A 26505-nucleotide genomic window follows, 5' to 3' on the forward strand; every position below is an offset into this window, starting at 1 on the left:
CTCTGCCACTATAATATAATCAGAGCCATATCTGAATATAATAATAATAATAATAATAATAATAATAATAATAATAATAATAATAATAAACGTAAAAATGGGTCGTAATTGCTGCTTTAACAAACGACTTATGGAGAGGACAGTCTCAAACATCCTGTCGGCCTGCTTCCGGCCATTGGAACACTTTTTTGTTGCTCAACACAAGTGTTGTTTTGCCACTAAAAGAGCTCAGTGGGCCTTCCTGCTCAGACCCCAATGCCAACTTGCCCCAAAGAAATACATTTGTATTGGTTTCCATGGATAAATCTGCATAACATTGCAAGGTCTGAATTTAATTTAAGCACTATGCCACACCAAAGTTGTTAGTCACTCTGGAATCATGTACCGGGGCTGCAGTGTAGAAAGGAAATCTCTCTGATAGGGCTGTGCAATTAATCGGAATTTAATCGTGATTATGATTTCGACTCCCAGTGATTACAAAAACAGAATAATTGAGAAAAACTATTATTTAGCTCATTATGTTTCGCAAGTAAACTCTTATTTTCTCGTGTTCTGAATTAAAAAATAAAGTTTCAGTCGGAAAAGTATTAAGGCAAAGTTCACAGTTGTATGAGTTTTTTTTACTGTTGATTTATTTAACTTTTTCCACTGTTTTTTTTAAGTTCAATAATTGCAACATCTTTCCAGAAGTCAACGAGTAATCTGATTTCAATATTGAAAATAATCGTGATTATATCTTTTTTAAAATTGATCCAAGGATTGTGGTTTGAGGAGGGGGAGAAGTATACGCTGCACTGCTGTGAGCATCCAAAACTGGAATTCTGGTTTAACATCTAATTAAATATAGTTTGAAGAAAAGTTTAAATAACAAATATAATCATGATGTACAGTATATTTAATTATCTTGACAAATATGTAGTTTTCTGGAAAGAACCTGAACTTACAAGTTTAACTTGTTAAGCATTTCATTTCAACAGTGTTGTTCAGAGTATAGTAGCAAAGTGACTAAAAAACACAGGTATCTGAGACAGGAAGTGTATGATGACTCACTTTGCTGCTCTTAAACCCCCCCAAAGTGAGCTGATACAGTATGCCCTCAGGATGACACTGATGTGTAACTCACTCCACTATGGAGCGTGCTTCTACCTGATGCAGAGGATTGGCTTAAATCTCTTAAACACACACACAGTTCCCGCATAGATCAAGGTATGCTGATCTGGATCTATGCCAAAGGGGATGTTCATAGTCATCATAGTCAACCTTTATTATGCTGTCATCAGAATGTGCATTGTGATGTGCCAGACAGGAGTTACCTGATCTTGTATCAATGTCTGTTTTCCCTTCTAATACTGTGTACCCTAAAGTTGCCTTCAGTGTTTGGGGTGAGGGCTTAGAGATAGGTCTGGCAGTGCAAGATTAACATTAGGGTAAGGTGAAACTTTGGACATTCTGGGGCTTGTGGAATTACTCAACTATTTTAAAAGAAAGGAAACACTTAGTGTCAGTACTAGCAGGAAGGGAGGGGAAACCAGTCAAGGGCTCAGACAGTTGATAGTCTCGCATTGCCAGACCTATCTCCACAGCACTGCAGAGAAAGGTCTGGCTAGTCCACACAACATTCCGGGATGGGAGAAAAACGTGCTCTGGTTTATTGGCATTTCTGAATGCCAATACAAAGAAAGCAGAAGGTGAGAGACATCTGGCCAAAAATGAGGAACTTCCGGCGGCACCGGAATAATCCCGTTAATGAAACATCGTTGATATAGACTAGTCAGTTGACAACTTTACACGTCACCCGATGGCAGTCCTCGCTAAGCCACCACCATGGACTAGGCTGGCAACACACGTCAGCCATCAGGAAGCCTAACTCTGCCTTTAGACTGCAGACCCTCTCCTAAACACAAAGAAACAGAATGAGTGCCCTTAATATGATTATTCTGATATTCTTATTTCACATGTATACAATACTTACACACAGAGAAATGTGGCATGAGTAGACCACAGAGTGGAGGTACACTTAGACACACCTGCCTTCAATCAACCCACAACATTTGCTAAATACCAGCAAATGTGCCATCTGACATTAGAGCAATGGGGATTTCTGACTGAACTCAATATATTGCATCGCAATATACTTATGTTGGCTGTGTTTGTAGCGTACATTGAGGCCAAAATTAAAAAGCTAAGTATTTTAAGATTTCATGTAGCCTATTTTGAGTTAGTTAGTAAACTGTGGTAGGTGGGAAGATTTGGGAAGAGATGGGGGGTCGTGAAATAGCCTTGGCTCGAAACATCACAGCATTAAAATCCTTCTAACTGGAGCTATTTGGTATGCAGATCTATTTGTTCTTTTTGATTTTAGGTTTTAGGTTGAGCATTGAAGGCTGGCTGGGGTCTTGTGGATATGTTGGACTATGGCTGGACTGGCTGCAAAAAAATGATTTTCCAGTTCGTTGTCTTTATTTTGAATGAATTGTTGTTGATATAAAAATATTGTTATTAATATCATGATAATGATTTTGACCATAATACTGATCCCTGTGTGGGGCCCAGTGACATGTGACTGTGGGAGGGTAGCAGCTGACCTGGCCCACCCCCTCTCACCTTACGTTTAGTTGCAGGCATGAAAAGATAACATCCTCCCCTGTTGTGGCCCTCTGAGGAATCTGTAGGTCGAGTCCACTCCTTGGTAGGTTGACTGGGGCTGCGTCGTGTTGGAATGCCCCTCAAGCAGTTGCATCAACAAGCAGCGAGACAGAAGCTGGGTCTGATCTCAACTCTGTGATTACTAACAGTTACTATCTCAGCTGTAGTCATGCACTGGAACCAGAGCATACAATAAAAACTTCAATGAGTAATGTTTGACTGTCACAGTTTATGGTGACTAATTTGATGTACTGCAGTGCTGATTCAGATTGAGTTGAATGATCTGCTCTTCGGTCTTCAGCAGTAAATTTGGGTCAAGATTTGTCCATGCTACTTCTGAAGCGCCTGCTACAGTCTGATGAGCTCAGTCTGGCAGCTTATCTGTGATGTTTACATGGAAAATCACTTCTAAATCGCTACAACTGATTCGTTAGTCGGTGCCCTCGTATGTAATGTGCAGATCCTTGAGTGGTTTCTTTGAATATTGCGACACAAAGTGCCCCATTTGTGTCTCGTTCTCCCCTAGCTTGTTCCCCTTAATGAAACCAGCTCTGGAGCCAGCTCTTATTTCAGCTGTCCCACACAAGGCGTGGACAGTCCCTGACCAGACTGTAATACTTGAGGAATGTGTATCTTTTGTTTGCCTTTGTCAACCCTGTGTCAATGTGCAGGTGGATAGTGTGGGGTCAGATATCTTCTGTTTGTGTGTGTGTGTGTGTGTGTGTGTGTGTGTGTGTGTGTGTGTGTGTGTGTGTGTGTGTGTGTGTGTGTGTGTGTGTGTGTGTGTGTGTGTGTGTGTGTGTGTGTGTGTGTGTGACTCCCCCAGGCACCACAGCTGAGTGTAGGAGGGGCTATCTCCTCCGCCTGTGTGTGAGTCCACTGCTTCTCAGACAGACATAGCAGTCTGAGAAGAAGGGGTGTGAGCATGAGTCTGTGAAGAGAAACACAAAACTTCACAAACTTTTTCTAGCACTAGGATTTTTCTCCACTGGATATGCTAGCTGTCCTCCTCTCTTTGGATCTAGCTTGGAGATATCTTACCACAGCTGTCGACAATGCAAGGAAGGGCTTGTAAAGCTCCAAAGAAGGAGTTGGTCATTGAAAGTCCACAGCAGTACAAGAGCTTGGCTGCAGCTGAGGCTGAGGTAGACCCGGTGCTGCAGGTGGTGGTAAGTCATTCAAGGACTTTTTGGTTTATGTTAAAAAAATCTCTTGTCAGAGTACATCTTACAGTATGCAGTGCTCCAAAGTTTAAACACAGTCATAAAGTCCCAAAGCAGGGGTCATGTGAGCTTCTGCGCTGCTTAACTTTTGTCATCGTTTTATACACAACGTTGCCAACTCATATTCAAAATGTGCCAGGTTAGCACTATCATAGAGGAATGTTGAACTTTAACAGCACTTAACAACCTAGAGGGAAGCAGCACACAGTTTCCTCAAGTTCATTCTTAAAGATGGCCTTGGCTTGTAAAACATTTTATTTGGCTCAAAAGTCAACCCTGATGACAGTGTTAATGTCCTGTGGTTGGATCTCTACATAGCCGTGTGAAGTAGTTTGTAGCAAAAAGATTGAATGTTTCAGTTAGTAGAGAGGCACTACACAGCACCATTGTTCATTGCTGTGAGAGGGTGCAGTGATGGGAGGAGTGGGTGCTGCAACTAAACAGCTGCTAGATCACTGTGGAGAGGGAGTGGAAGAGATGGCCTTATAGGTTTCTGTTTTATGGGCTTTCCAGGGATGAATGTCTGTTTGTTGACTTAATTATACAGATTTTAAACATGCAGCTTACATTGTTCTGGTCTTTTTTATTTGTATGCTGTATTCAAAATTGTTTATGGTGTATTTAAAAAAAAAAATAGGAAATAGACATCGAAGTTCAGTATTTTCAGTATATAAGACATAAACTCAACAAGTGTTTTGAAAAAAACATTTTGGAGGACTGATGTGGCAATAATACAATAAAAGTTGGAAATAGATCCATTGACTATGGTCAGCACTGTGGTTTGAGGGAGTTACAGAGCTTTTGCTTACTGTATGTTCATTTCCTTAGTCAGTGCTGAATGTACTTTGTGGTTTACCACCTTCACTGGCCACTGACAAAGTACTGCTGAAGGGCATTTGGAGTGAAGCAGCAACAGTGTAGGGTTAGGAATCCATCACTGGTGAGAAGAGGGCACCATGTTATGGGGGGGTCAAATCCTTTAGCAGCTACTTTAAATATCAGAATCAATTTTAATTGCAGGTATTTTCAGCTTCAGCAGGTATTGGACGGTAAATGTTTTTTTAGTGGTGTAACAAAATGCAAAACTCCCTCACTTTATTTTTGAGTGATGTTGTTGAATGTCCCAAGGCTGTTCATTATCAACTCTTTTCACTTCTAACCTAAAGTCCCTCTCACGTGCAAAAAATGCTTAATTGCCTGGTCATTGTCAGTGTTTTTTTACCTGGTGAATAATGACAATGCATCTGTGTATACCTGGAGTTCTTAAGGTTTTAACTGGCTGGTACAGGCTGTCTGGTCTCTGTATATTTTAGGCATTTGAGGTCAGTTAATGCAATTCCTTCCTGACTTATCTGTCCTGCCTGCAGACAGGTAAGCAACAATCTCTCCATGGTTTTTCTCTCATGGTAGAGAGAGAAAAACACTTTGTTGAAGTGTGACTGCATTTAATTGTAACTATGTTTGTGTTATGTTATGCAGTGAATAAACGGTTGACTGATATTGTCACAGCCTGCTTTAGCTGGCAGACATGGTGGCACCGTCTCTGGTCTGCTATCCTCTCCTTGTCCTTGAAACCGATACAAAGACCTGCCCCCTCTGTCCTCAGTTTGAGCTGCTCTCTGATATTAACAAGGTTGCTAGCAATATGCATTTAAGCAGGTCAATATTCATGACTCTTCCTCTGAGATTAGTATTATCAGTCCCAGATGTGGAGGCAACATGTGGGCTGAGCTGTCGCTCAGCACTGAAATCTGGCAATGTGTCACTGTCACTCTGCTGTTTCCCTGGCTGTAAGATTCGTCCTTTTGTCCCATCAGCTAAAAGTGTTGACAGCTGACTTTCCATCTAATGACTACTGTATCTTTGCAGTGCATACCCTCTCTCCAGCCTCTGCCACTAGAGATTAGTAGGTCAATACTTTACCATTATGCAGACACTGACATGATGCACCATAAATCCATAATCACCTTTTGATTACATAGCCACATGTGCTGTTGAGAGTCAGCCACAAAACAACATACCATAACATTTGCAATCTGACTTGTATGTCATGACTAAGTATGCTAAAAGAAAAAGAGGATGATGGAGGTTTGTTTGTTTTAAGATGTGGAGGATAATTGTGTTTCATGTAGTGCCTATATTTGAAGTGGAGTGTGACTGTTCCTTTGACATGCATGCCATGTGTGTTTGCTCTCATGGAAGGGTAAGCTCATCAAGACCTTCCCACTGCTGAGGAGGATGCATTTTATTTGCGCAAATGGAGGCCTGATAAACATATAGCATCTGTTGGTAAAACCTATGCAACCGCACGGCTAGATAAATCAAATTCAATGTACAGTAATGGCCTGTCTATGCACAACGCCGTCTCTGGTCCTGTGCACAGCTATATGCTTTGTTTGCTGGATTTGCCTTGAAAACTCTGTAGGTTCAGAAAAAAATATATATCAGCTTTTCGTTTCTTTGGTACTTTGTCAGAAAGATCATCTGACTATAATAGTATACAGAATTGAACATGCACAGAGATAACACTCTTCCTCTCCACTCTTTTCATTTTACACGTTATTACGCTAATTAAAAGTATAATCGTTAATAGCTAAATGTAGTCTTAGTTTATATTTTAGTGAAGCCAGCCCTGCTTGCAGGGTATCAGTATCTCCCTTGAAATAAAGGTGTGACATATGAATTCCAAATTTACTCTTATTCGATGAATTTTGCCTGATGAAGGTCTGAGGAAACTTTGTTAATACAGTAGTGCTTGACAGTGTACTGTGTCAGTTACAAAAGCATTGCTAACCATAAACTTTGTAACATCTTTGTTGGATGTCATTAGCCATCTTTCTCCTTCCTCATTTCCTGTCATCTCTCCACTGTATCTACTTAATAAAGGTGCCAAATGCAACAACAACAAGGGCTATTACCTCATGTGTCTTTGCATGCATGTTACCTTTAGTATTAGGATTACCAGTATTTGTGAAATTACATCAGATGTCCCAGTAACAGAGTGCTTCGTCTGTGTTCTTCAGGTAAAGCCGAAGGTGATCGAGCCGCTGGACTATGAAAATGTGTTGGTGCAGAGGAAGACACAAATCCTCAGTGATGTCCTCAGAGACATGCTGCAGTTCCCCCTGGAGGACTTTGAGGTGAGTTAGGGCTTTGATTTCCACTGTGGCTACACATGTTACTGCTGTGGGAAGTAAGGCACTTTGGGTAAAAAAATATCTACTAAATAATGGTAAACCGAGAAATGTCACAGCCTAATTGGTTATGCTGTGATTCATTAGTTTTTTGGGTGTTTTTTTTTGAGAAAGTGCTCCATAACCATACAAGGTCACACCATTTATTGTTATTTGTCCAACATCATTATTTACCCACCCACTTGCGTGTTTTCTTTGTTGTATTTGTTTTGCTTCAGCAATCTTTTCCTTTGGCCCAGGCGTGGCCAGGGCTGTGAGTACAGGGTGGGGTCGTTCACAGAGGCCTTCTTTTTGTTTACATCCTTCCATGCTGTACAGAGAGATATGGGTCAGGGGCCATCTGTTTAATTGGCTCATTCTGTCAATGTTGTGACAGAGCAAGTGTTATCTCCAGCCACATTGTACAGGATGTACGCTCCCTCACACTTTCCACGATGAACTCGGAAAATCTCAAATGGAAATCTGGCCCAGTGCTGGTACTTCAGGAAATGATACTTGATTAAAAGATGTTCTTACCAACAGCAGCAATAAGACGTGCAGTATATCCTCAAATCTGACCCTAACGTCTAGTCCAGTGGAAATGTAATACTCTTTTATTGTTATAGCTGAATGGCCACATAAGACAGTACAAATAAGAGTGATGTTTTGACGATTCATATACAGTAACATATGTTGTATAGAGCTACTATTTATTGTATCATGTAAGTGTAAAATAGTAATTGATGCACATTCCCTTTCCCACTCCCACTTATAAATCTGGGGCAATTCTTCATGTCATAGTCATATGGATGGAGGAGTTGTACAGTATATTGATTTTCCATGTAAGACACTGAGGACACTCGAAAATATTCCACAAAAGCTCTAAAGCTCAAAAGGAAAATGTGTCTTTTTTTAACACCAATACCACCATCATACTGTGCTTAGACATTCTGAGGACGTCCTTGAGTCAGATACCAAACAGCAACACATTGTATGATAATGTTATTTTCTTAGTTGCTAGCTTTGAAAAAAAGAAATCAAGCTTTGTTTATATGATAGCACTTGAATGCACCAGATGGGTAGACTTTTCTAATCAATCTGTCTTTTCACATGCATTAACACGCCACTATAACACATGACACATGACAGATGAATATGAGCATTACAGTATGTGATCTACAGTATATGGGACGTCTTATATGAAAACAGACTTTGCAAAAACTTTTGCTATAAAAGTAATGTTTGAATGACGTCCGAACGAATACTATATTATTATACCATTCTTTACTACTTTACTATACTATACACTATACCATATTACATTTGATATTCTATACTATACTGTTGTACTGTACTATATTATGTTATACAATATTATTACCAGTATTATTCATTATTGCTATTACATTACACCTTATACTACATAGTATACACATATATATAGTATATAATATACTGTACTATATCGTACTATATTGTAATACTGTCTTTCTACATTATATACTATATTATATTTCTATTATGTTGCTTGTTAATACAGACAGTACTAAGACTAATAACTTAAAAACATATTCTGGGGTACACTATTTAAATATATACTAGACTTGCTGTCTCACTGCTACTAACCACACTTTACCTTGTAACTTTAACTTAGCTCTGGTATAGGTCATATGTTTTACTTCTATTCTTATTCTAGCTGTATATACTTGTGCTGCTGCAACACCTGCATTTCCCGTGTGGGGATCAACAAAGTCTCTCCTTAAAACCACTATCGGACCCTGATCACCAAACCTATGTTGCTGGTTAAATGTATAATGGGGACTTAGGTGTATTTAGAGCAAATCATTTTTGCAGTTACTGTATTGTATATGATGGCTGTGTGTGGAATAGAATACAAGTGAAAAGACAGTGTTTCTAAATTTGGTTTGGCCCTTTATAAAGCCATTGGTTGTTACAGTACAGTTTACAAAAGCCTGGCAGCTGGGTGCTCAGTGACAGCGGGGCAGTCTTGACTTTTTCTCCTATTGTATCATGCTCCTTCAGCCTGCCTGCTGCTGTGAACATAACATACCGGCTTTATACACAAACAGTACGTTGTCAGGGGCTGACAGGTGATTCTGACTGAGAAAAAAAAAAACACCCCAGGCGCAGTGATTGAACCTAACATCTGTTTCGACCTCCCCAGACTCAAGCAAGGTTTTAATCAACTTCTGTGTCAAAGCCTTTTCAGTGTTTGGAGCTTTTAGTGAAAGGTGTACAGCCAGTGTGTACTCATACAAAAACCTCAATAAGTATACAGTGTTGGTGATGAATCAAGGCCAAAACAGGCAGAAAGAGCTCTTCTGTCTGTATTGTTATTTTTGTATAAAGTTTTTGGCCGTTCCTCTTGAATAAAAACCACTATCAGTTTACTATCAAGTCTACCTTATCTTATCCCCACTGGCACATCAAAAGTCATGAGTTGGTACTGGTCTTTTGTGTGCCAGTGTTTATATCATCTCCATCGGGGTTTTAATCTGGAAGCTGTTGGCACAAGCCAGTTATGTGCAGGTCTCAGGGCTCTCTCTGCGAGGTTTCAATTTGTCAAGGATTACGTGGAGGGGGGCCTTCTTTCATTCAGGTCTAGGCCCATCCATTAAGCCTTTAAGCCCACAGATCAGATTATTATATTTTTTTCCTTTACTTCAGCCACTTTACAGTTTCCATGTCTCTAAAGGAAAAGGCTGGCAATGTTCTATATTTTTGTTATTTTCAACAAATCCCAACACTAAAACCATTGTGTTACTTTGGCTTTCAACACTTGCCAACTTCCCGTCTGTGGCACTTATTCCCAAAATGCATTTGTTCCTAGTGAGGATGTACATTTTTAAAAGTGGGTCACAAAATATATAGTTTCACTTTTATTAGACACGCTAGCAGCATGGCTATGTAGATGGTCCACCACTTTGGTCTACACTGAAATATCTCAACAACTACTGGATTAATTGGAATGACATTTTGTACAGACATTCATGGTTCCCAGAGTATGAATCATACTGATTTTGGTGAGCCCCAGACTTTTCCTCTAATGCCACCATGAGGTGAATATAAAAAAATGGTTAATGAATTAATACCTGCAAAACTTTCACATTCCAGCTGTACTTAGTGATAATTAGCAAATGTTAGCATGCTTACATTTCCAATAAATGTTAGCATTTATTGCAAATTATAAATTACTTATTGGTTTTAGTTTTTTTATGGGATTTGTTGACAATAAGAAAAATACAGAATATCAACGACCTTCATCTAATATCAGTTTGAACTTACGAAATATGGGACCAGTGCTGAGGTGGTCATGTCTAGAGACACACTTGGTTCAGGTTACCCTATATCCCATGCTATTAGGGCATTCTTCACCAGAGAATCACATGGTTCTCCTCGGCGACTTGTAGCCCAATTAAATGCTTCCTGTTGCCCACTTCCTGGCTCCCTCTTACCTCCATGCCTGTTTATTTCAGCTGCTTGGATTGTAAAGATTATCATCTCCCCTGCAGGAAACCTGGCTAGCAGAGAGGAAGGGGAGACTTTAGGTTTACAAATACGAGCTTTGTGTAGAATTTGTCGTAGTTGACACAACCAGATCAAGGTCATTCAGAGGGACAGTGAGGCAACAGAGAAATCATTTTAGTCCAAGTGTCATTTCAGATGTGAAGAAAAACACATGACTGCAGCGATGTTAATCATTTTATAAAATGCTGTTTTTTTATTTCAGTTGTCAAACCAGCCACTTCCTTTTAAACTTAAAGCACCCATATTATGCTCATTTTCAGGTTCATAATTGTATTTTGAGGTTGTACCAGAATAGGTTTACATGGTTTCATTTTCAAAAAACACCATTTTTTTGTTGTACTACACATTGCTGCAGCTCCTCTTTTCACCCTGTGTGTTGAGTTCTCTGTTTTAGCTACAGAGTGAGGCATCACACTTCTATCCTATCTCTGTTGGGAGTCGCACATGCCCAGTAGCTAGGTAAGGACTACTAGCTAGAAGCTAGTGCTGCTAGCGGTTAGCCACCTCGTTCTCAATGGCAAAACACTGCTACAACACTATAGAACTACTTACATGTCCCTCGTCTGCAGGTATTCCACACCATGTTGGAAGTGCGCCCTCGTTTAGAAGAAGTCTCCTGGCTAATCCTGCCTTGTACTGACCGAAGTTGGAGAAACAGCTAGCTGATGTGGTATTAGCTAAAGTGGTTAGCACACATCAAATGTTTCGGCCGATGACGTAGACGGCCCTGACCATTTTGACCAGCTCACCCGGAGACTGAAGGCAGGATACATTCAGAAACCCGTATCTCACTCAAAACAGCATGGATGGTTTTTTTTTCAAGTTTGTATGCGTGTGGAAGCACCAGAGACACAAAATAACACCCCAAATCCCAGAAAAAGTGTTTTTTCATAATATGGGCACTTTAAACTTAAAACTGGTTTTATCCCTTACTAGTATTTGGGAATGATGCATTAGCAATGAAATAAAGCACCATAGCTAAGAAAAATGTTACAGTGCTGCAACTAGTGATTATTTTCATCATTTTCGAATAATCTGATAAGATGATTATTTTATTGATTAGTAGATTCATTATTTGGTCTATAGAATATGTCAGAAAACAGAGAAAATGAGTGTTGCAGTCCAAAACCCCAAATTATTTACTTCACAATGGTATACACAGAGAGAATGAGACAAGCAGCTAATCACCTTTTGAGAAGCTGAAACAAAAGAATATTTGGTGTTTTTAATTGAAATGATTTAAACGATTATTTAATTATCAAAATAGTTGGTGATCAATTTTCTGTCAATTCACTAATCGATTAATCTACTAATTGTTTCATCTCTAGTATACTATATCAATCTTTTCCATGGTGTGTTTTATATTGTGATATTTATATTGTATCGTTTGTATGGTGTGTTATGTGTGTGTGTGTCATTAGTCATGTTTCCATCAATGTATTTTTATGTGCATTTTGAAGTATGGCATTAGAAAATGTTGATGGAAACGGTAAAATTCGAGAAAAAAACTTGTTTTTGCCTTTTTCGATAAAGAGTTAATGCGCAAAATGGGAAATGGAAACATCTTTGCCGAATAAGTTGTGACGTAGCAAACATGTAACTCACATGACTATAGTCCCGGTATCCATCGGATGGGGGAAGGATCGGGATATGGGTCACTTGTTGCACAAGATGCTTAGTGGAGTTACGGTACGCTATTGCCTGTGCCTCAGCAACGTCGGGTATATTGACGAATTGAATGAATCCTATGGCCCTGCCCACCGCGTATACACAGTGGTGAACGGTTGTCTTGCTGACACCAAATGTCTCTGGCACAACCCTGTTTTCTGCACAGGTGGCCAACTTGTACAATGCTACCTCTCTCCATTTAGCCAAAGAACTTTGCTTCTAAACTCTTTGATTTAGCAAGCCAGTTTGCAATCTACAACCATGGGTAACGTCAACTTGTGACGAAACTACGCTTTGCTTTATTCGCTCTAAACCAGTTGATGGAAACGCTTTTAATTCGCATTTTCTTTTTTTTCTTTTTTTGCGACATTTTAAAAGTTTGTCTTGACAATTAGATGGAAACATGACTATTGTGTATTAGGGCTGGTCGATATGAAGAAAATCAAATATCACAATATTTTTGATCAAATACCTTAACATCGATATTACGACGATATTGTAGGGTTGACAATTGGTGCTTTCACAAAATATTTACACAACTAGATTTTAGAAAAATAATCATCATTAATGTGGATATAATGACTAAATGGGTAAAGGCAAATAATAGAACAGCTGGAACAGTCTGGTAAGTTAAGAAAAGTACATCACTTTACCGTAATGCAACCTTTAAAACCAGAAAGGACACTTTTGTCATATTATGATATTATGATATCCAAAATCTAAGACGATATCTAGCCTCATATATCAGTATCGATATAATATTGATATATTGCCCAGCCCTATTCTGTATTGTACATGTATGTCTTCTGATAAAAGGGAAAACATTTCATCTGCATATATTAAAAAAATGTATTCCATCAACTTGATGTTTTCAAGGGATCACCATCAATTGGATGGAGTGATATTTATAGGATTATAAACACATTTGACTTGACTGATGTGATTTTTATTCAATAGCTACACACATTATGTGGTCAGAGTAGTTTCATTTGATTAGCTCTTTGGTCAATTGGACTGTTAACTAATGACATGGAACATATTTCTGCTCAAAGCGCTTCTAATTTTAATAAAAACATGTTGGGGAAAATATAATAGAAGTTTTGTCTTCATCCCTCTCATCATAGAAAACCTAACTGACCAGCATTTGACTTGCACAAAGCCACAATTCAGTTTCCTTTTAACTCAGTCAGCTGAACGGCTTCACTTAATGGTTGTATTCATATTTCACTCTTGCTCGCAGGGATTATGTGTCAAATGCAGTTTATTTTTATATTAATCCTCCTGCTAAAACCTGATGGTGATGGTGTTGTACAAAGCAGTATTTTACTCAGGGCAAGTTTGAATAGAGCTCCAGCTTTCACACTAAAACTGACCTATTGGTTGTCTATTGAGTGAAAGATTTACTGAGATTGCTGAGATTTACTGTTCGCCTTACAAAGTAGCTAGCATGGCTGTCGACACTTAGTCTTGTTAAAATGTAATTTAAGGCTTTTACTTATCTTTCTTGTCCTGCTATGAAACTGCTGTTTGGCTTCAGTGCACACTGAACCTGTTGGTCATTAGCGAAAATCTTAAAACCAGCATTAGATATGCTGAGATGCTGATTACTCAGAGTGCGGCTGTACAACAGTGGCAGAGAGCCAGACTCAGGGTGTGTCTGTGGGTCCTGGAGCTGAACAGTATGGACATGCATCCTGCCTCCCTCACATACTGCCCCTTTGAACCCTCAGAAAGTCATCAGTCCTTTCTCAAACATAGAATAATATTTAACAGAATACCCCGGAGCAACTGTGTCCAGCTGAGACCACAAACTGTAATACTGGGTGTCCAGCTTGAGCAATGTCTTCCACATTTTGTTTTCACTTTTACAATGTTGTCATGTTTGTTGTACTTTCTCCCTGATCTGTTTCTCTTGTTAAATAAACCATTGCTTTGTTTTGCAGATTTTAACTTTGAGGCGGCAAGGGAGAACTCTCTACCCTACAGTGCCTGTAAATGCAGAGCGGGAGGCCCAGAGTCTGTTTGTCCAAGAGGTAAGCTGATTTAAAGGCCCCAAAAAATATTTTTAGTCAACTTCTTAGTATGAGCAAATGGGGTTGTTACATAAACAATTTTTGCCAGTTTTGGTTATTTCAAATTAGAGTTTTCTGTATTTGTGTTTTTGTCTGAAGTGGAAAGAGCTCAGATGGAGAAAAAATTGATGAAATGTATTTACATGCACCAATCAGGATTTAGCAACATTGTAATCAAAATCTGATACCAGACCAATTTCCATCAAATCTCATATAAAACCACACCCACATAGTCCTGATGAAGCATAGTAGTGGATGTTTTAATGGTAAACTTTTAACAAATAATACCGAACTATATTGTTTCAAACTGGATGTAAAAGATGTAAAGAGAAAATGCATAAAATGATGCGTAAGACATTTACACATTTTTCCAGCTAGAAAAGGCATAGTTGGGAAATGCACACTCCTCAATGTAAGTGTGACATAGCTTCAACAAAAGCAGTGGGACAAGTAGATTTAGACAATACTGTTTAAATGTTGTTATTAAACCATATAAAAGGTTTTATTTAAAGGTCCTATGCCATGCTGCTTTTTGGGTGCTTTTATATAGGCCTTAGTGGTCCCCTAATACTGTATCTGAAGTCTCTTTCCCAAAATTCTGCCTTGGTGCAGAATTACAGCCACTACAAGCCTGTCCCACAATGAGCTTTCCTTAGGACGTGCTATTTCTGTGTCTGTAGCTTTAAATGCTATTGAGGAGAAGAGAGGCGGGGCAAGGTGGAGGGTGGGGGTGTGGCCTTGACCAACTGCCATGCTTCGCTCGTTTGCAAGCCATGATTTCTCTCTCTCTTTCTCGTGGGCGGGCCAAATTCTCTGGGCGGGCAAAGCAGAGAAAGGGGAAGTAACCTTTCCCCTTATTACATCATAAAGGGAACATTCCAGATTGGCCCATCTGAGCTTTCATTTTCTCAAAGGCAGAGCAGGATACCCAGGGCTTGGTTTACACCTATCGCCATTTCTAGCCACTGGGGGACCATAGGCAGGCTAGGGGAACTCATATTAATGTTAAAAAAAAACTCATAAAGTGAAATGTTCATGCCATGGGACCTTTAACTTCAGTGTAAATTTGAGGGAAATATTGGGAATATTCAGGAGCAGTAATCCCACAGAAACTGTTTTATAGACACTAAAGGTAAAAATTGCAGTTCAAGTCAGTGTAATCTTTATGATTATGAGAGAAACTTTTATTCATGTCGGTATTAACACAAATAAAAAACAGAGCACTTTTAGTACTATACATTTCTTAAATTGCAGAACATAAAAACAGGGTGACCATATTGTAAGTGCAAAGTCTGGTACAAGAGGTTAGGAAGTGATTAGGAAAGTATATCATAGCACCTAAACCAAAAAGACACATTGCTGCAGAATAGTGACACTAATGTGAGTCATTGGCCAATTTGTGACCTAATATTAGCAGCTGGTACTGGCAACTGGTACAGCTGATCAGGAAACCAATTTATTTCCGCTAAATGGAACATTCATCTAACTTAAAGTAGAAACTGTTACGTAAATGGTATTTGGACTCATTACAGATCATGGACTATTTGTACTGTATTTCCTCAGTAATATCTATTCATGGCAGGGGATGTAGGAATGATGAAGTGCAATTAATTTACACAATTTGCAAGTTCATCAAACTTCTGGTTATTGTCTGTCAGTGTTGGTTTATAGTGCTGTCTGTCTGTGTTGAGTCTTGAACATATCTGCTATCAAATGTCAGCAAAAGGCCATAAGACAGAACAAGTTGTAAAAGTTCTTAAAAACACAGAAGCTCTTGAGATGTGTTTGTGTACTCATTTAATTACAGTGAGACTGAAAAAAAATCCTTATTGTTTCCAGTTGTGGTTGATAAAATGATAAATCATAGCTACAAGAGGGGAAATGTTTCTTTCTCTAACCATCACAGTGGTTTACCAACCGGCCCATGCACACTGCTCTTACTGTCTTTTTAAGCCAGAGACCAACTGGCTGCCGGCAGTTTACCTACCAGGTCAGAGGTCAGTGTTTTTAGGGAGCCTTGTCTGAAGTCATAAAAATACTAAAACTCCCAGTCAAGTGTTGTTTGACATCACCAGGACAGCTGTGGGGATCAACCTATGGGATCAACCCAGCAGGATCCTCTCTGTTTCCTATCCCTCTCCTGATCAGGTTGCATTTCGTCTCCCTGCTGGGGCAGTTCTTGTAAACTGCACGTATTTCTGCAGAAAAGATACCAGTGATAGGAGTGAGCTGCTCCTATCACTGACTGACAATGAACAGATGTCTCCTTTCCAAGTAAAGGGAGATATAGATACACTCCCTCCCAGTTTGTGCTAAGGGATGATTAGACTGAGATGGCGTGTGAACACTGACCATACTACTCTTTAAGGATATCACTGGATAGAGGCTTAAATTGTTGCTCAAAACAATCATTGCATTGTGATTGTGCTTTCTTCAATTCAACACTACTTTCATTTTGTGGGTAGTTTTCGTTTTCTGCCTATTGTAAACATTTTTGTATAAAGCCATTCGTGGTTCTAGAGGGAGCTGTGTGAAATCTGATAATTTTTCACAACAAATTTGAAAGAGTCAGAAAGAAGTGAGCTTACCAGACCTCTGTCACCTGCTCATCATCTCAGCTCAATGCTACATTAGCTGCTTCCATAACACACCTGAATCTCTGACTGAACTGCCTGCAGTTGAGTTGCATTGTGGGACAAAAAAGATAATATCTGCTGCATTGATTTTTGCAACTTTATTTCGAAAACTGTCCATTGTGAGTCTGACAGTGTTATAAGAGTGCAATGCCAAACTAGTGCTGTTTTGAAGGTGTCAGTATGCTTCAACCAAAGTGCTAGTCAGATGGTCGAACAGTATCTGAATCTCTCTCCCCCACAACTTTCAGACATTGTATTTGGGGGGGCTGCTTCTGTAACTTTGCCAAACCAACAATCTGACAATTATGATCGCATCATGCAGCAAATGGGCAGCTGTGACATTGTAGGCAGATTTCAGGCTTCTGCTTTTGAGTGTACAGCCAAGGGCAAAACCATGAATCCCTTCAAGGAAAGATTGTGTGAAAGTGCGCACCGTGATCCCCCTGATATTTAAACGGCAAGCTTTTCACCCCGCCTTCAAGTTTGCCCTTTCTGAACATCTAAATACATTTGCCTTCAGATATGATTGGACAACACAAACTAGTTCATTTGACTTATACTGACACCTTAGCACAGCCCTAAAGTAATTCTTCCATGTGTATTTTACAACATTGACACAATGTACAGTATGTTATAGGGGTCTGTAATTTGTTTCCATTGTCTTCTCAGTGCATTAAGACCTACAAGTCTGACTGGCATGTCGTCAACTACAAGTATGAGGACTATTCTGGAGACTTTCGACAGCTTCCGAAGTAAGTCTGCAGTTAAAAACCTCAGCACGGGCGCCTGGTTAGCTCACCTGGTAGAGCGCACGCCCATATAAAGAGGCTTAGTCCTCGACGCAGCGGCCGCATGTTCAACTCCAACCTGCAGCCCTTTGCTGCATGTCATTCCCCCTCTCTCTCCCCTTTCAAGTCTAAGCTGTCCTGTCGGAAATAAAGGCCTAAAATGCCCCCCAAAAATAAATTAAAAAAAACTCTGTACTACTGTACACTATATTCACACCACAGTAATGTGGTAGTGAGCCAAGACATTCTTATGATGGGCAGGTAAGATCAGCTACTGCATAAAATATAAGGATGCCAGAGGTTTTAAACTAAAAGACACAGTGCACACACACACACACACACAGTTTTTGTGTTTTCAGGTCACCTAGACAAACTGTCATGTTTTTTTTTTCCTGCTTCTGACAAAATGTTGTTGTGACTTAATTACAAGGAAACGCAGCCTGCAAATAATTCTTATTTACCAGCAACAAAGAAGTGTTTCCTTTTGACGGTTCACTGGATAACTCCCTGCTGCAGCCGGTGTGGAAACCACCCTCATTGTCCAGAGATTGTGTCATCAGCTCCAGCCTCTTCCCAAAAGAATATGGATTTTACTGGCAACATGTTAGAATATGAGTTGACAATGACCTTATGATCTTGACACTGTCACTGCTGCCAGAATGTTCTGTCACTTGACTGAATCTGGGGAAGTTAAAACAATACTCCATGACGTGGATCGCCTGAAACCTCACACTATTTAAGTGATTCTTACCTTTGGCGCCTTTTCATTTTCCAGCAGGCAGTATACACCTTAACATGTTTCCTTGAACAGTCAAGTGTTGCTTTTAAACACCTTGAATTTGCATTTGCAATGTTGCTTTTCTGAGACAGTGGCAAATTAAAATGTACTTTTCAAAGAAAATGGCGAAAACATAAGGGAAAATCACATCTCAGTCACACCGCTTTAGACCACATGTGTTCAAAAGATTTGCAGAGTAAACTGAAATGAAAGCAAATAGGAAAAACAGTGCTGTTAAACGTCAAGTGCTAAAAATTCAAGTACTAGCAGTAAAAATGTGCCAAAACATTGAAAGTAAATGTGTCCATTGAGAAAGATATGTTTCTAAAAACATTTGAGGCAAGAAATAGGCAATGCAGTAACAGAATCTTGATTCATATTTGATCAGCACTGCCTAGTTTGACAGTTTGATAAGAGTTCACGAGCAGTGACTGATGTTAGAGATTCCTCGGCTCTGATTGGTTTTTACTTTGGGCGCGGTCAAAACTTTAAAATGCCATAAGGAGCATTAGGGGGATGCAGAGAAACATGTTTTTTTTTCACAGATTATCCGTCTCATGTGCTACTGTCAGGATATAGTGACAAAAGTTATTTTTATAAAGGTTACCTACTGAACTTTCAATGGACAAAACTTCAGAGAAAATGCAAATATTGACATCAAGTTCCAATATCTTAAAATTGTAACCAAGTGTAGTATCAGAGTACGCAGTTACCTTGAGCTTCACTGTGGTAATCTGTTGTACCTTTTGATGATGTTATGTGTTGTTTTCTGATCTTGTTAATACTGATATACATGCCTGTTAATGAGAATTGATTTTTCTTTTTTACAGCAAAGTGTCCAGGCCTGATAAACTGGCTGTCCATGTATTTGAAGTGGATGAGGATGTCGACAAAGATGAGGTGAGTGTATGTCTTATACAATGTCTATACTTTTTTTCATCCCTTGATTTACCAAAAAAAAAATCCAATCAACAGCTCAGAGTAATAAAGTATCTGTATTTGCAGTGTTACTCAACAGCATTTTTATTCAGGATTACATCTCTTTATTAGAATCCCGGACCAGAAAAGACTACATGCTGCTAAATGCGTCTAATTCCAGCCATCAGTTTTGCCTTTCCTGTTTTCATTATAGCTGTTAAAGAGATTAAAGAGGCATTTTTGTGTCTAATAGCTGGATTTAATGGAAATAATTAAGTGTAATTAGACTTAAAGACTTTTGCTGGCACACCATGTCTCAAAACAGCCAGTCTTTTTTACACATTTACACAAGCGATATTTGAATCTTTTCATCTTCTTTGAATTCATGTATGATGGAGTGTGTGTGTGTGTGTGTGTGTTTTTTTCATCATCTGAGTGTTTGTTGTCTTTGGAATGGCTGATTTGAGTCTTCAAAGATGATACGAAGCTGTGGCTGAAATGTTATCTGAAGGTCACACTCCTTCACAAGATGTATGATGATGATTCTGACCTGCTCTCCTCACGTCGTATGTCAAACTGCGCCTCCTATGGGCAACAAAATGTGTTTTGATATTAGTTGAAATACTCTGTTACACACAGGAGCTTTGTGTCTTTTCTTTTTAACTGTGTGTTAGTTGATGCAGCTATGATTGAGGAAAGCCGTGCCAGGTTGTCAGGGGTCAGGGTCTGTTTTGCTCAGCCTCACAGTCAGCCTCACCTCTGACAGGACAGGAGGGGCAGGACTTCAACACAACTAAGGACAAGATACACCCTCTCTCTCTCTCTCTCTCTGGCCTTCATCTCTTCACAACAAACTGGGAGGTTGCTTTTGCAGATGAAAGAAAAGGATTTGAATTCATCCTCTAAAATCCCCATAATAAATCATTTATGTTTTTATGATTGTGTGTTTTGGACCACATGCAACATCAGTTGTGAGATTTGGTTCGTCTTCTCTTTGTCTGACTGGAGTTTAGTAATGCAATAATTTTTTTTTTTTTTTCTGGAGGTCAGAAAGAATGAAGTGGTAATTTGTCTGCTTCACTGCGGACCAGTGAATGTTGTCTAGACATTGATGAAGAGAAACAGACACTGAACCTTTCCAGATGCTTTTTAGATCACTCCACAAGGCACGTTAAAAATATTATAAATCCTGCCAGCACTTTTAAAATCCCCTTCTGCTTTATTAGACTGACAGAAGAAGAAGTAGCTCTGGACCAGGATGAAGACATCTTGAAAGGCCATTCACTCTTCTCATTGTGTGAAATTGTCAGGGATACACTGTAGTCTTTCAAAGTCAGGAAGTGTAACTATAAATGACACGCAAGCCTGATCTTAAGCAGGACAGCACCCGGCTCTTCTTCCTTCATTACTCTCCTAATTGGTTTATTTTTACAGATCCCGATAGCTGGTGGATCAGGGTACCTTTGTGTTTGGGCGTATGTGATCTAATGCTACCTGCCTTATGAGTGTGAGATGATCTGGTCCTCGTGTCATGTATCTGCTGTGAAGATGGAGATATTTATTTTGTTTAACAGTCATAGTTTGTTTAATGTTCCTCTCCCTGCTTGTTTGGACTGAGACAGACCTACATCTTGTTCTGCTCTGTGTCATCTCAAACCACAACATCAAAGGTTTTCTGCACAGTTAGGCGAGGCTTCGGCAGGGTGTGTTAACAGCATGTATGGAGTAATTTGCCCCATGCCCCAGTATTGCAACAACAAAAAAAGTGAATTTCACTCCCTTGTTACATTTGTGGATATAATTCATAATTCATATAAGACATATTTTAGATTTCCTTTTCTGTCGGTGGCTGATATCCCTTTGTTTGATGCTTTTATAAGGTTTTATACCACATTCAGTTGATGAGTTTTCTGCTCTGTTGATCATCTGACTTAAACTCAACCAGCAGAAACTGCTCTGTGAGTGGAACTGCAGATGTTTAACTCTGCAGCTGTAATGGCATGTGGAGTGATGTCATACTGAACATCTAGCTGCTCCTGCGCTTTGTTAAAACGGCAACATATGCTCAGACACACAAAGCTGGAAAATGTGAATTTTACTCCGTCAGTACATTTGTGGATATGATATGATGCGATGATTGTCTGATCTTGTGTCGTTGTTTCCTGCAGGATACGGCCTCCCTGGGATCCCAGAAAGGCGGGTTTTCCAAACATGGCTGGCTCTATAAAGGCAACATGAACAGTGCTATCAGCGTCACCATGAGGGTGAGACAGTGGTGTTGGCCACATTCAGAACTCAAACCATTTGTCAATTAATTGATTGTTTGTTCGACAGAAATGGCAAATGTTTTGAAAAGTTAAATGAGTCACTTTTCAAGCACAGTTGATGGCTCCAGTATCTAAAATGAGTCAGGATTGGCTTTTGGCAAGTTGAAGACCTTTTGGCTGTGGGAACTTGTGGTGGGCATATTTCACAACATTGTGACATTTTATAGACAAGACACTTAATTGATTAATAATTAACAGATAAATCTATAATAAAAATAAGCTTTGGTTGCAGCCCCATTACTTTACAAATGATGTATTGTATTGTATTTATGTTGTGTACATAGCAATGATGAAAAATTAAAAAAATTACAAGTGTTGATTTCTGTCTTCAGTCTAATGTTTTTTATATTGTATCATGCAAAGGGTGTATAGAGGACTTTAAATAGTTATGACCAAAACATTGCATTTTGTTTTCCAATTTTTGAAACTTGAATGCTATTTCTTCTTTTTCTTTCAGTCATTCAAGAGGAGGTATTTCCATCTAACCCAGCTCGGGGACAGCTCTTATATTTTGAACTTCTACAAGGATGAGAAGATTTCCAAAGAGCCCAAAGGAACCATCTTCTTGGACTCCTGTATGGGTGTGGTTCAGGTATGCTCTAAAAATTTGCTTTATCTTTGGCACGAAGGCAGTGATTGTTAAACTGCGATGACACTGGATGACCTGCTTTGCCAAACGGGATATCCCATGGCCTGATCCCTCATGAAAATTACTGGAAATAAACTGAGAAAACGGACATAGCAACTTCCTCTTCACAATTCTTTTCTTTACAAACATATTTTTCAACATGCAAAATAAAATGTAAGCTACAACAAATTATATAAAAAAGCTATAGCAAATTTTCTCTAACCATGATGGTCTGCTGCTGAAAACTATCTGTGAGACCCTCTCTTGTTCATTTCCCTGAAACCTGAGCTCTCTCCTCCCCAAGGTTATGCTTTACTGCTGACTCTCAGCTGGTAAAACAAGGTGAATGCTGAGGTCTCACTTCTGTGCACTTTCCATCAGCCTCACAATCAATGCCACGTGCATGCATCTGAGTGTAGGCCAAGACCCACTAGGTGCATTATCATCTGTCTATCATCTCAATAGATGGAAAGAAACTGACCTTACTGATGAGGCACCCAGCCGGCATCAATCTGAAATTGGTTGAGTGTTTTTCCAGGACTGTATGATTCCTATCGTGTGGAGGGGGAGAGTTATCAGCCCAAATTCTGAAGGAGGAAAGGGTCACACATGGTGTTTGAATGCTTTTTTTCGAGGTTTTATCAGTGCAGGTTATGGTGTCCGTGCCATGCCCCTGAGTTCCCCCAAAACTCGCCACCACCAAGTCTGTTACATTCCTCAGTGTTGGCAGAAGGGAAGTAAGACCTCCTGGTTCAGTCCAGTCTGGCGAGAAACATGAGAGGATTGCATTGTCCAATTTCTGTGCAATAACATACAGTATGTTTTATATCGCAAATCCATTATTAAAACAAAACAAGGTGGATACACTAATCAAAACTAAAATATAATTATTAAACACACATACAAAGAGAAATAAAAAAAAAAAAAAAAAACATTTGTCATTAGTTTTTCAACATTTAATTTGAATTTTCTTAGTAATTAAATGTAATGGGCACTAATAGAGGAACATTTTTGTCCACAAAGGGGTTCATACATGTCTGTACCTCATTAATAATATTCTACAGACCAATTGTGTAGACGTTGAGAAAACGTATGGATGCGTACAAAATCTGGATGGATGCTGTGAGGACCGGTTGACCAAAGGACAGGGGAATGCTAACCAGCCGAGGCTACAACAATTGGGATGGCAGTAGTTCAGTCTGTAGGGAGTTGGGTTGGGAACTGGAGGGTTTCTGGTTCAAGTCCCCATACGGACCAAAGTATGGTGGTGGATTGGTAGAGAGGTGCCAGTTCACCTCTTAGGCACTGCCAAGGTGCTCTTGAGCAAGGCACCGAACCCCCAACGGCTCGGGGAGCCTGTCCATTGACAGCTGCAGCCCCCTCACTCTGACATCTTTCCATTAGTGCATGTATAGGTGTATAGGTGTGTGTAATTCAGGCCTGTGTGTAATGTGTATAATAACAACAGAGTGAAAAAATTGTAATTTCCCCCTGATTAATAAAGTATAAAAAAAAAAGTCTGATCGCATATACATCAAATTAAGGAGGTGCTCTCAAAATATGTTGTGATTCAGTTGGTTATACGCTGATTATGATTTAGAGCCTGTACTTTAATCAGTAAACCATTCTGTTAGTGGTTAACCTGCTGCAGCAATTCAGCAGCACTACACAGCCCCTTGTATAACACACACACAAAAATCATAAAGATCATCTGACTTAAACTCAACCAGCAGAAACTGCTCTGTGAGTAGACCTGCAGATGTTTAACTCTGCAGCTGTAATGGTATGTGGAGTGACGTCACTCTGAGCCTCAAGCTGCTCCTGCGCTTTGTTAAGACGCCAACATATGCTCAAACACACAAAGCATTTGCCACATAATGAGGTGAAAAGCGGTCCCTATAGGTTAACAAGGAACAAAAGGGCTTAGAAACGTCTACTGATAATTGTGGTTTGAGGTTTTATTTTTGCTTTTCTTTTCTGCTACTTTACTGTCATAAGAACACCTGAGGGACACATACTAATAATATCATGAAAACTATTTTGACTGATTTGTCCACTCATTTCCTGGAGGATGTGTGCAGCAACTGAAACCAGTCCTCCTACCTATCAGATGATTAAGTCTGTTTATCAAGACTCCAGTTTTATTTCCCCTCTCCATGTTTACGTAGCCAGTCTCCCTCCCTATCACTCCCACTCTGCTGTTTGAACGTTGCAGGCAAGCTACAGTGATAACCACAGCATAACAATCCACTAACCGCTGACAAGAATAAGATGACTTCCATATTCACCTCAAGAAATACTGCTTGAATACTTTATTAAAACGCTGTGTCATGGACAACTGCAGCTGAATCAGCATTTATAGGTTCTGAATGGGCTGTAAAAGAGAAAAGCACAAATAGGACAGTGACATCATTGAGGTCATAGTTAAGCACTGCAGATCTGGCTCGTTTTCTGTTGACTTCACTCAGCAGCTCCATCTGACTTTAGAAAAGTCTCTGCTGTGGTCCTGGCAGAGCTGCAGGCTTTGTTACGCAGATGGAAAAAATCTGTTCCTCCCTAACTTACATTGTCCATTTGCTTTCTATGGCAGTTAAATTAAATCTGGGTTTAGCCTCTCATCCCTTTCCAAAACAGTGACTCACATTTTGTAGATATTTGGAGCTAAATAGTGTCATTTTTAGTCAATTATATTGTTATTGAATATTGACTTTATTGTGGCAGGCTCCAACAGCATAATACAAGGAAGTGGTAAAATTAAAGTAAAGCAAGCTGTGATTTAGATCATAAACTACGTGTAAGAATCTGGTAAGCTGGCAGTTGTGAGATGTTAGTTTTGGATAGTGAGATAAAAGCCTGCCATGTCCTGAGTTGGGTATTTGAATTCTAATTGTGAACCAAACCTCCCCCTTTTTGATAAAAAAAGTCTTTGTTTTGTACTTTAATTGTTTTTTATCTTCCAAGTTTGACTAATTTACTTAATTTAAATGTTGTTTTCTCTCCCCTTTTCTCTTCTTTCCTGCTCTTATCTGATTGTTGTGGATGCAGAACAACAAGGTTCGGCGGTTTGCTTTCGAACTGAAGATGCAAGATAAGAGTACCTACCTGCTGGCTTCAGACAGTGAAGGAGAGATGGAGGACTGGATCAACACGCTCAACAAGATCTTGCACAGCAGCTTTGAGATTGCCATGCAGGAGAAGAGGAATGGAGACATTCATGATGGTGTGTGTGTGTGTGTGTGTGTGTGTGTGTGTGTATTTTTCCAGCGACTGAAAGAACACAAATATGAAATGAAATATTATTTTTTGTTAGTCAAAATATTATCAAAGTTCATGATGAGAAATAATTTATGTTTTTCATCATCTTATAAAAACGTTTGTGGTTTAATTAAGAAACCGTTTTTGCAGACTAAAATATGTCAGACAAAAGCAGCTTTTGTGTGGTCACACTAGCCAGATTATGTGAATAATATAAGTGTTCTACTTCTTAAAGTGTCCGGACAACATGATTAATGGAGAAAATAGTTGACAGGATAATCGATAATGAAAATAATCATTGGTTGCAGCCCTAAACATTTGATAAACCTTAATTAATCCAATTGTTATATAAGCTACAATGGTGAAATGTTGTACACTAAGCTCCTAGGATGAAACATTCCCTCAGTTATTATATCCAAAATAATAATTAACTATACTTGAAGATCCAGACCACTCATCATTATCCATTTATTTACTCTGGGATACTGTATGAACCTGAGGCTTTTTCACACCAACATCCACTCACTACTCGGGGCTCACTTCTCCCCTTCTTCTTCCTGGCCCTGTAGTGTAATGATGTGATATCAGACCACCCAGGCTTTTAATACTCACCTCCTGTCTCATAGGAGACTTAGCCGTGGAGGAAAGAAGCTGAATGCCTTTACAAATAACACTCCACTAATCTTCCCAATCTCCCCAGCTTTTATTAACCATGTTGTGCATGAGAGTGAAAAAACAATTGTTATTGAGGAGATCTCTGAGCTTTCATAAATGTACCATTGAGACCTGCAGTATCTCCAGCTCAATCTTACTGATTTATGTACAGTTGAATTACTGTTTACTG

The 26505-nt window shown here is 39.3% G+C and overlaps 1 protein-coding gene across 15 annotated transcripts in view; it reads left to right on the forward strand.

Annotated features, from left to right (window-relative positions):
• The window catches only part of zmp:0000001200 (dedicator of cytokinesis protein 9), a 79820-nt gene that overhangs the window by 27723 nt on the left and 25592 nt on the right, over positions 1 to 26505 (forward strand). For 13 of the 15 annotated variants that reach the window (XM_036003943.1, XM_031296956.2, XM_031296916.2 and 10 more), the window contains exons 2-8: positions 6893 to 7009; positions 14203 to 14292; positions 17637 to 17719; positions 19364 to 19433; positions 21620 to 21715; positions 22236 to 22370; positions 25452 to 25626. In XM_036003943.1, the coding sequence (XP_035859836.1) occupies positions 6893 to 7009; positions 14203 to 14292; positions 17637 to 17719; positions 19364 to 19433; positions 21620 to 21715; positions 22236 to 22370; positions 25452 to 25626 (766 nt within the window). Of the gene's footprint in view, positions 1 to 3530; positions 3816 to 6892; positions 7010 to 14202; positions 14293 to 17636; positions 17720 to 19363; positions 19434 to 21619; positions 21716 to 22235; positions 22371 to 25451; positions 25627 to 26505 lie in introns of those variants that run through there. The other 2 variants (XM_036003944.1, XM_031296964.2) reach the window with 1 other exon arrangement.

This window comes from Sander lucioperca, chromosome 8, assembly GCF_008315115.2.
Source record: "Sander lucioperca isolate FBNREF2018 chromosome 8, SLUC_FBN_1.2, whole genome shotgun sequence".
NCBI classification, from domain to species: Eukaryota; Metazoa; Chordata; class Actinopteri; order Perciformes; family Percidae; genus Sander; species Sander lucioperca.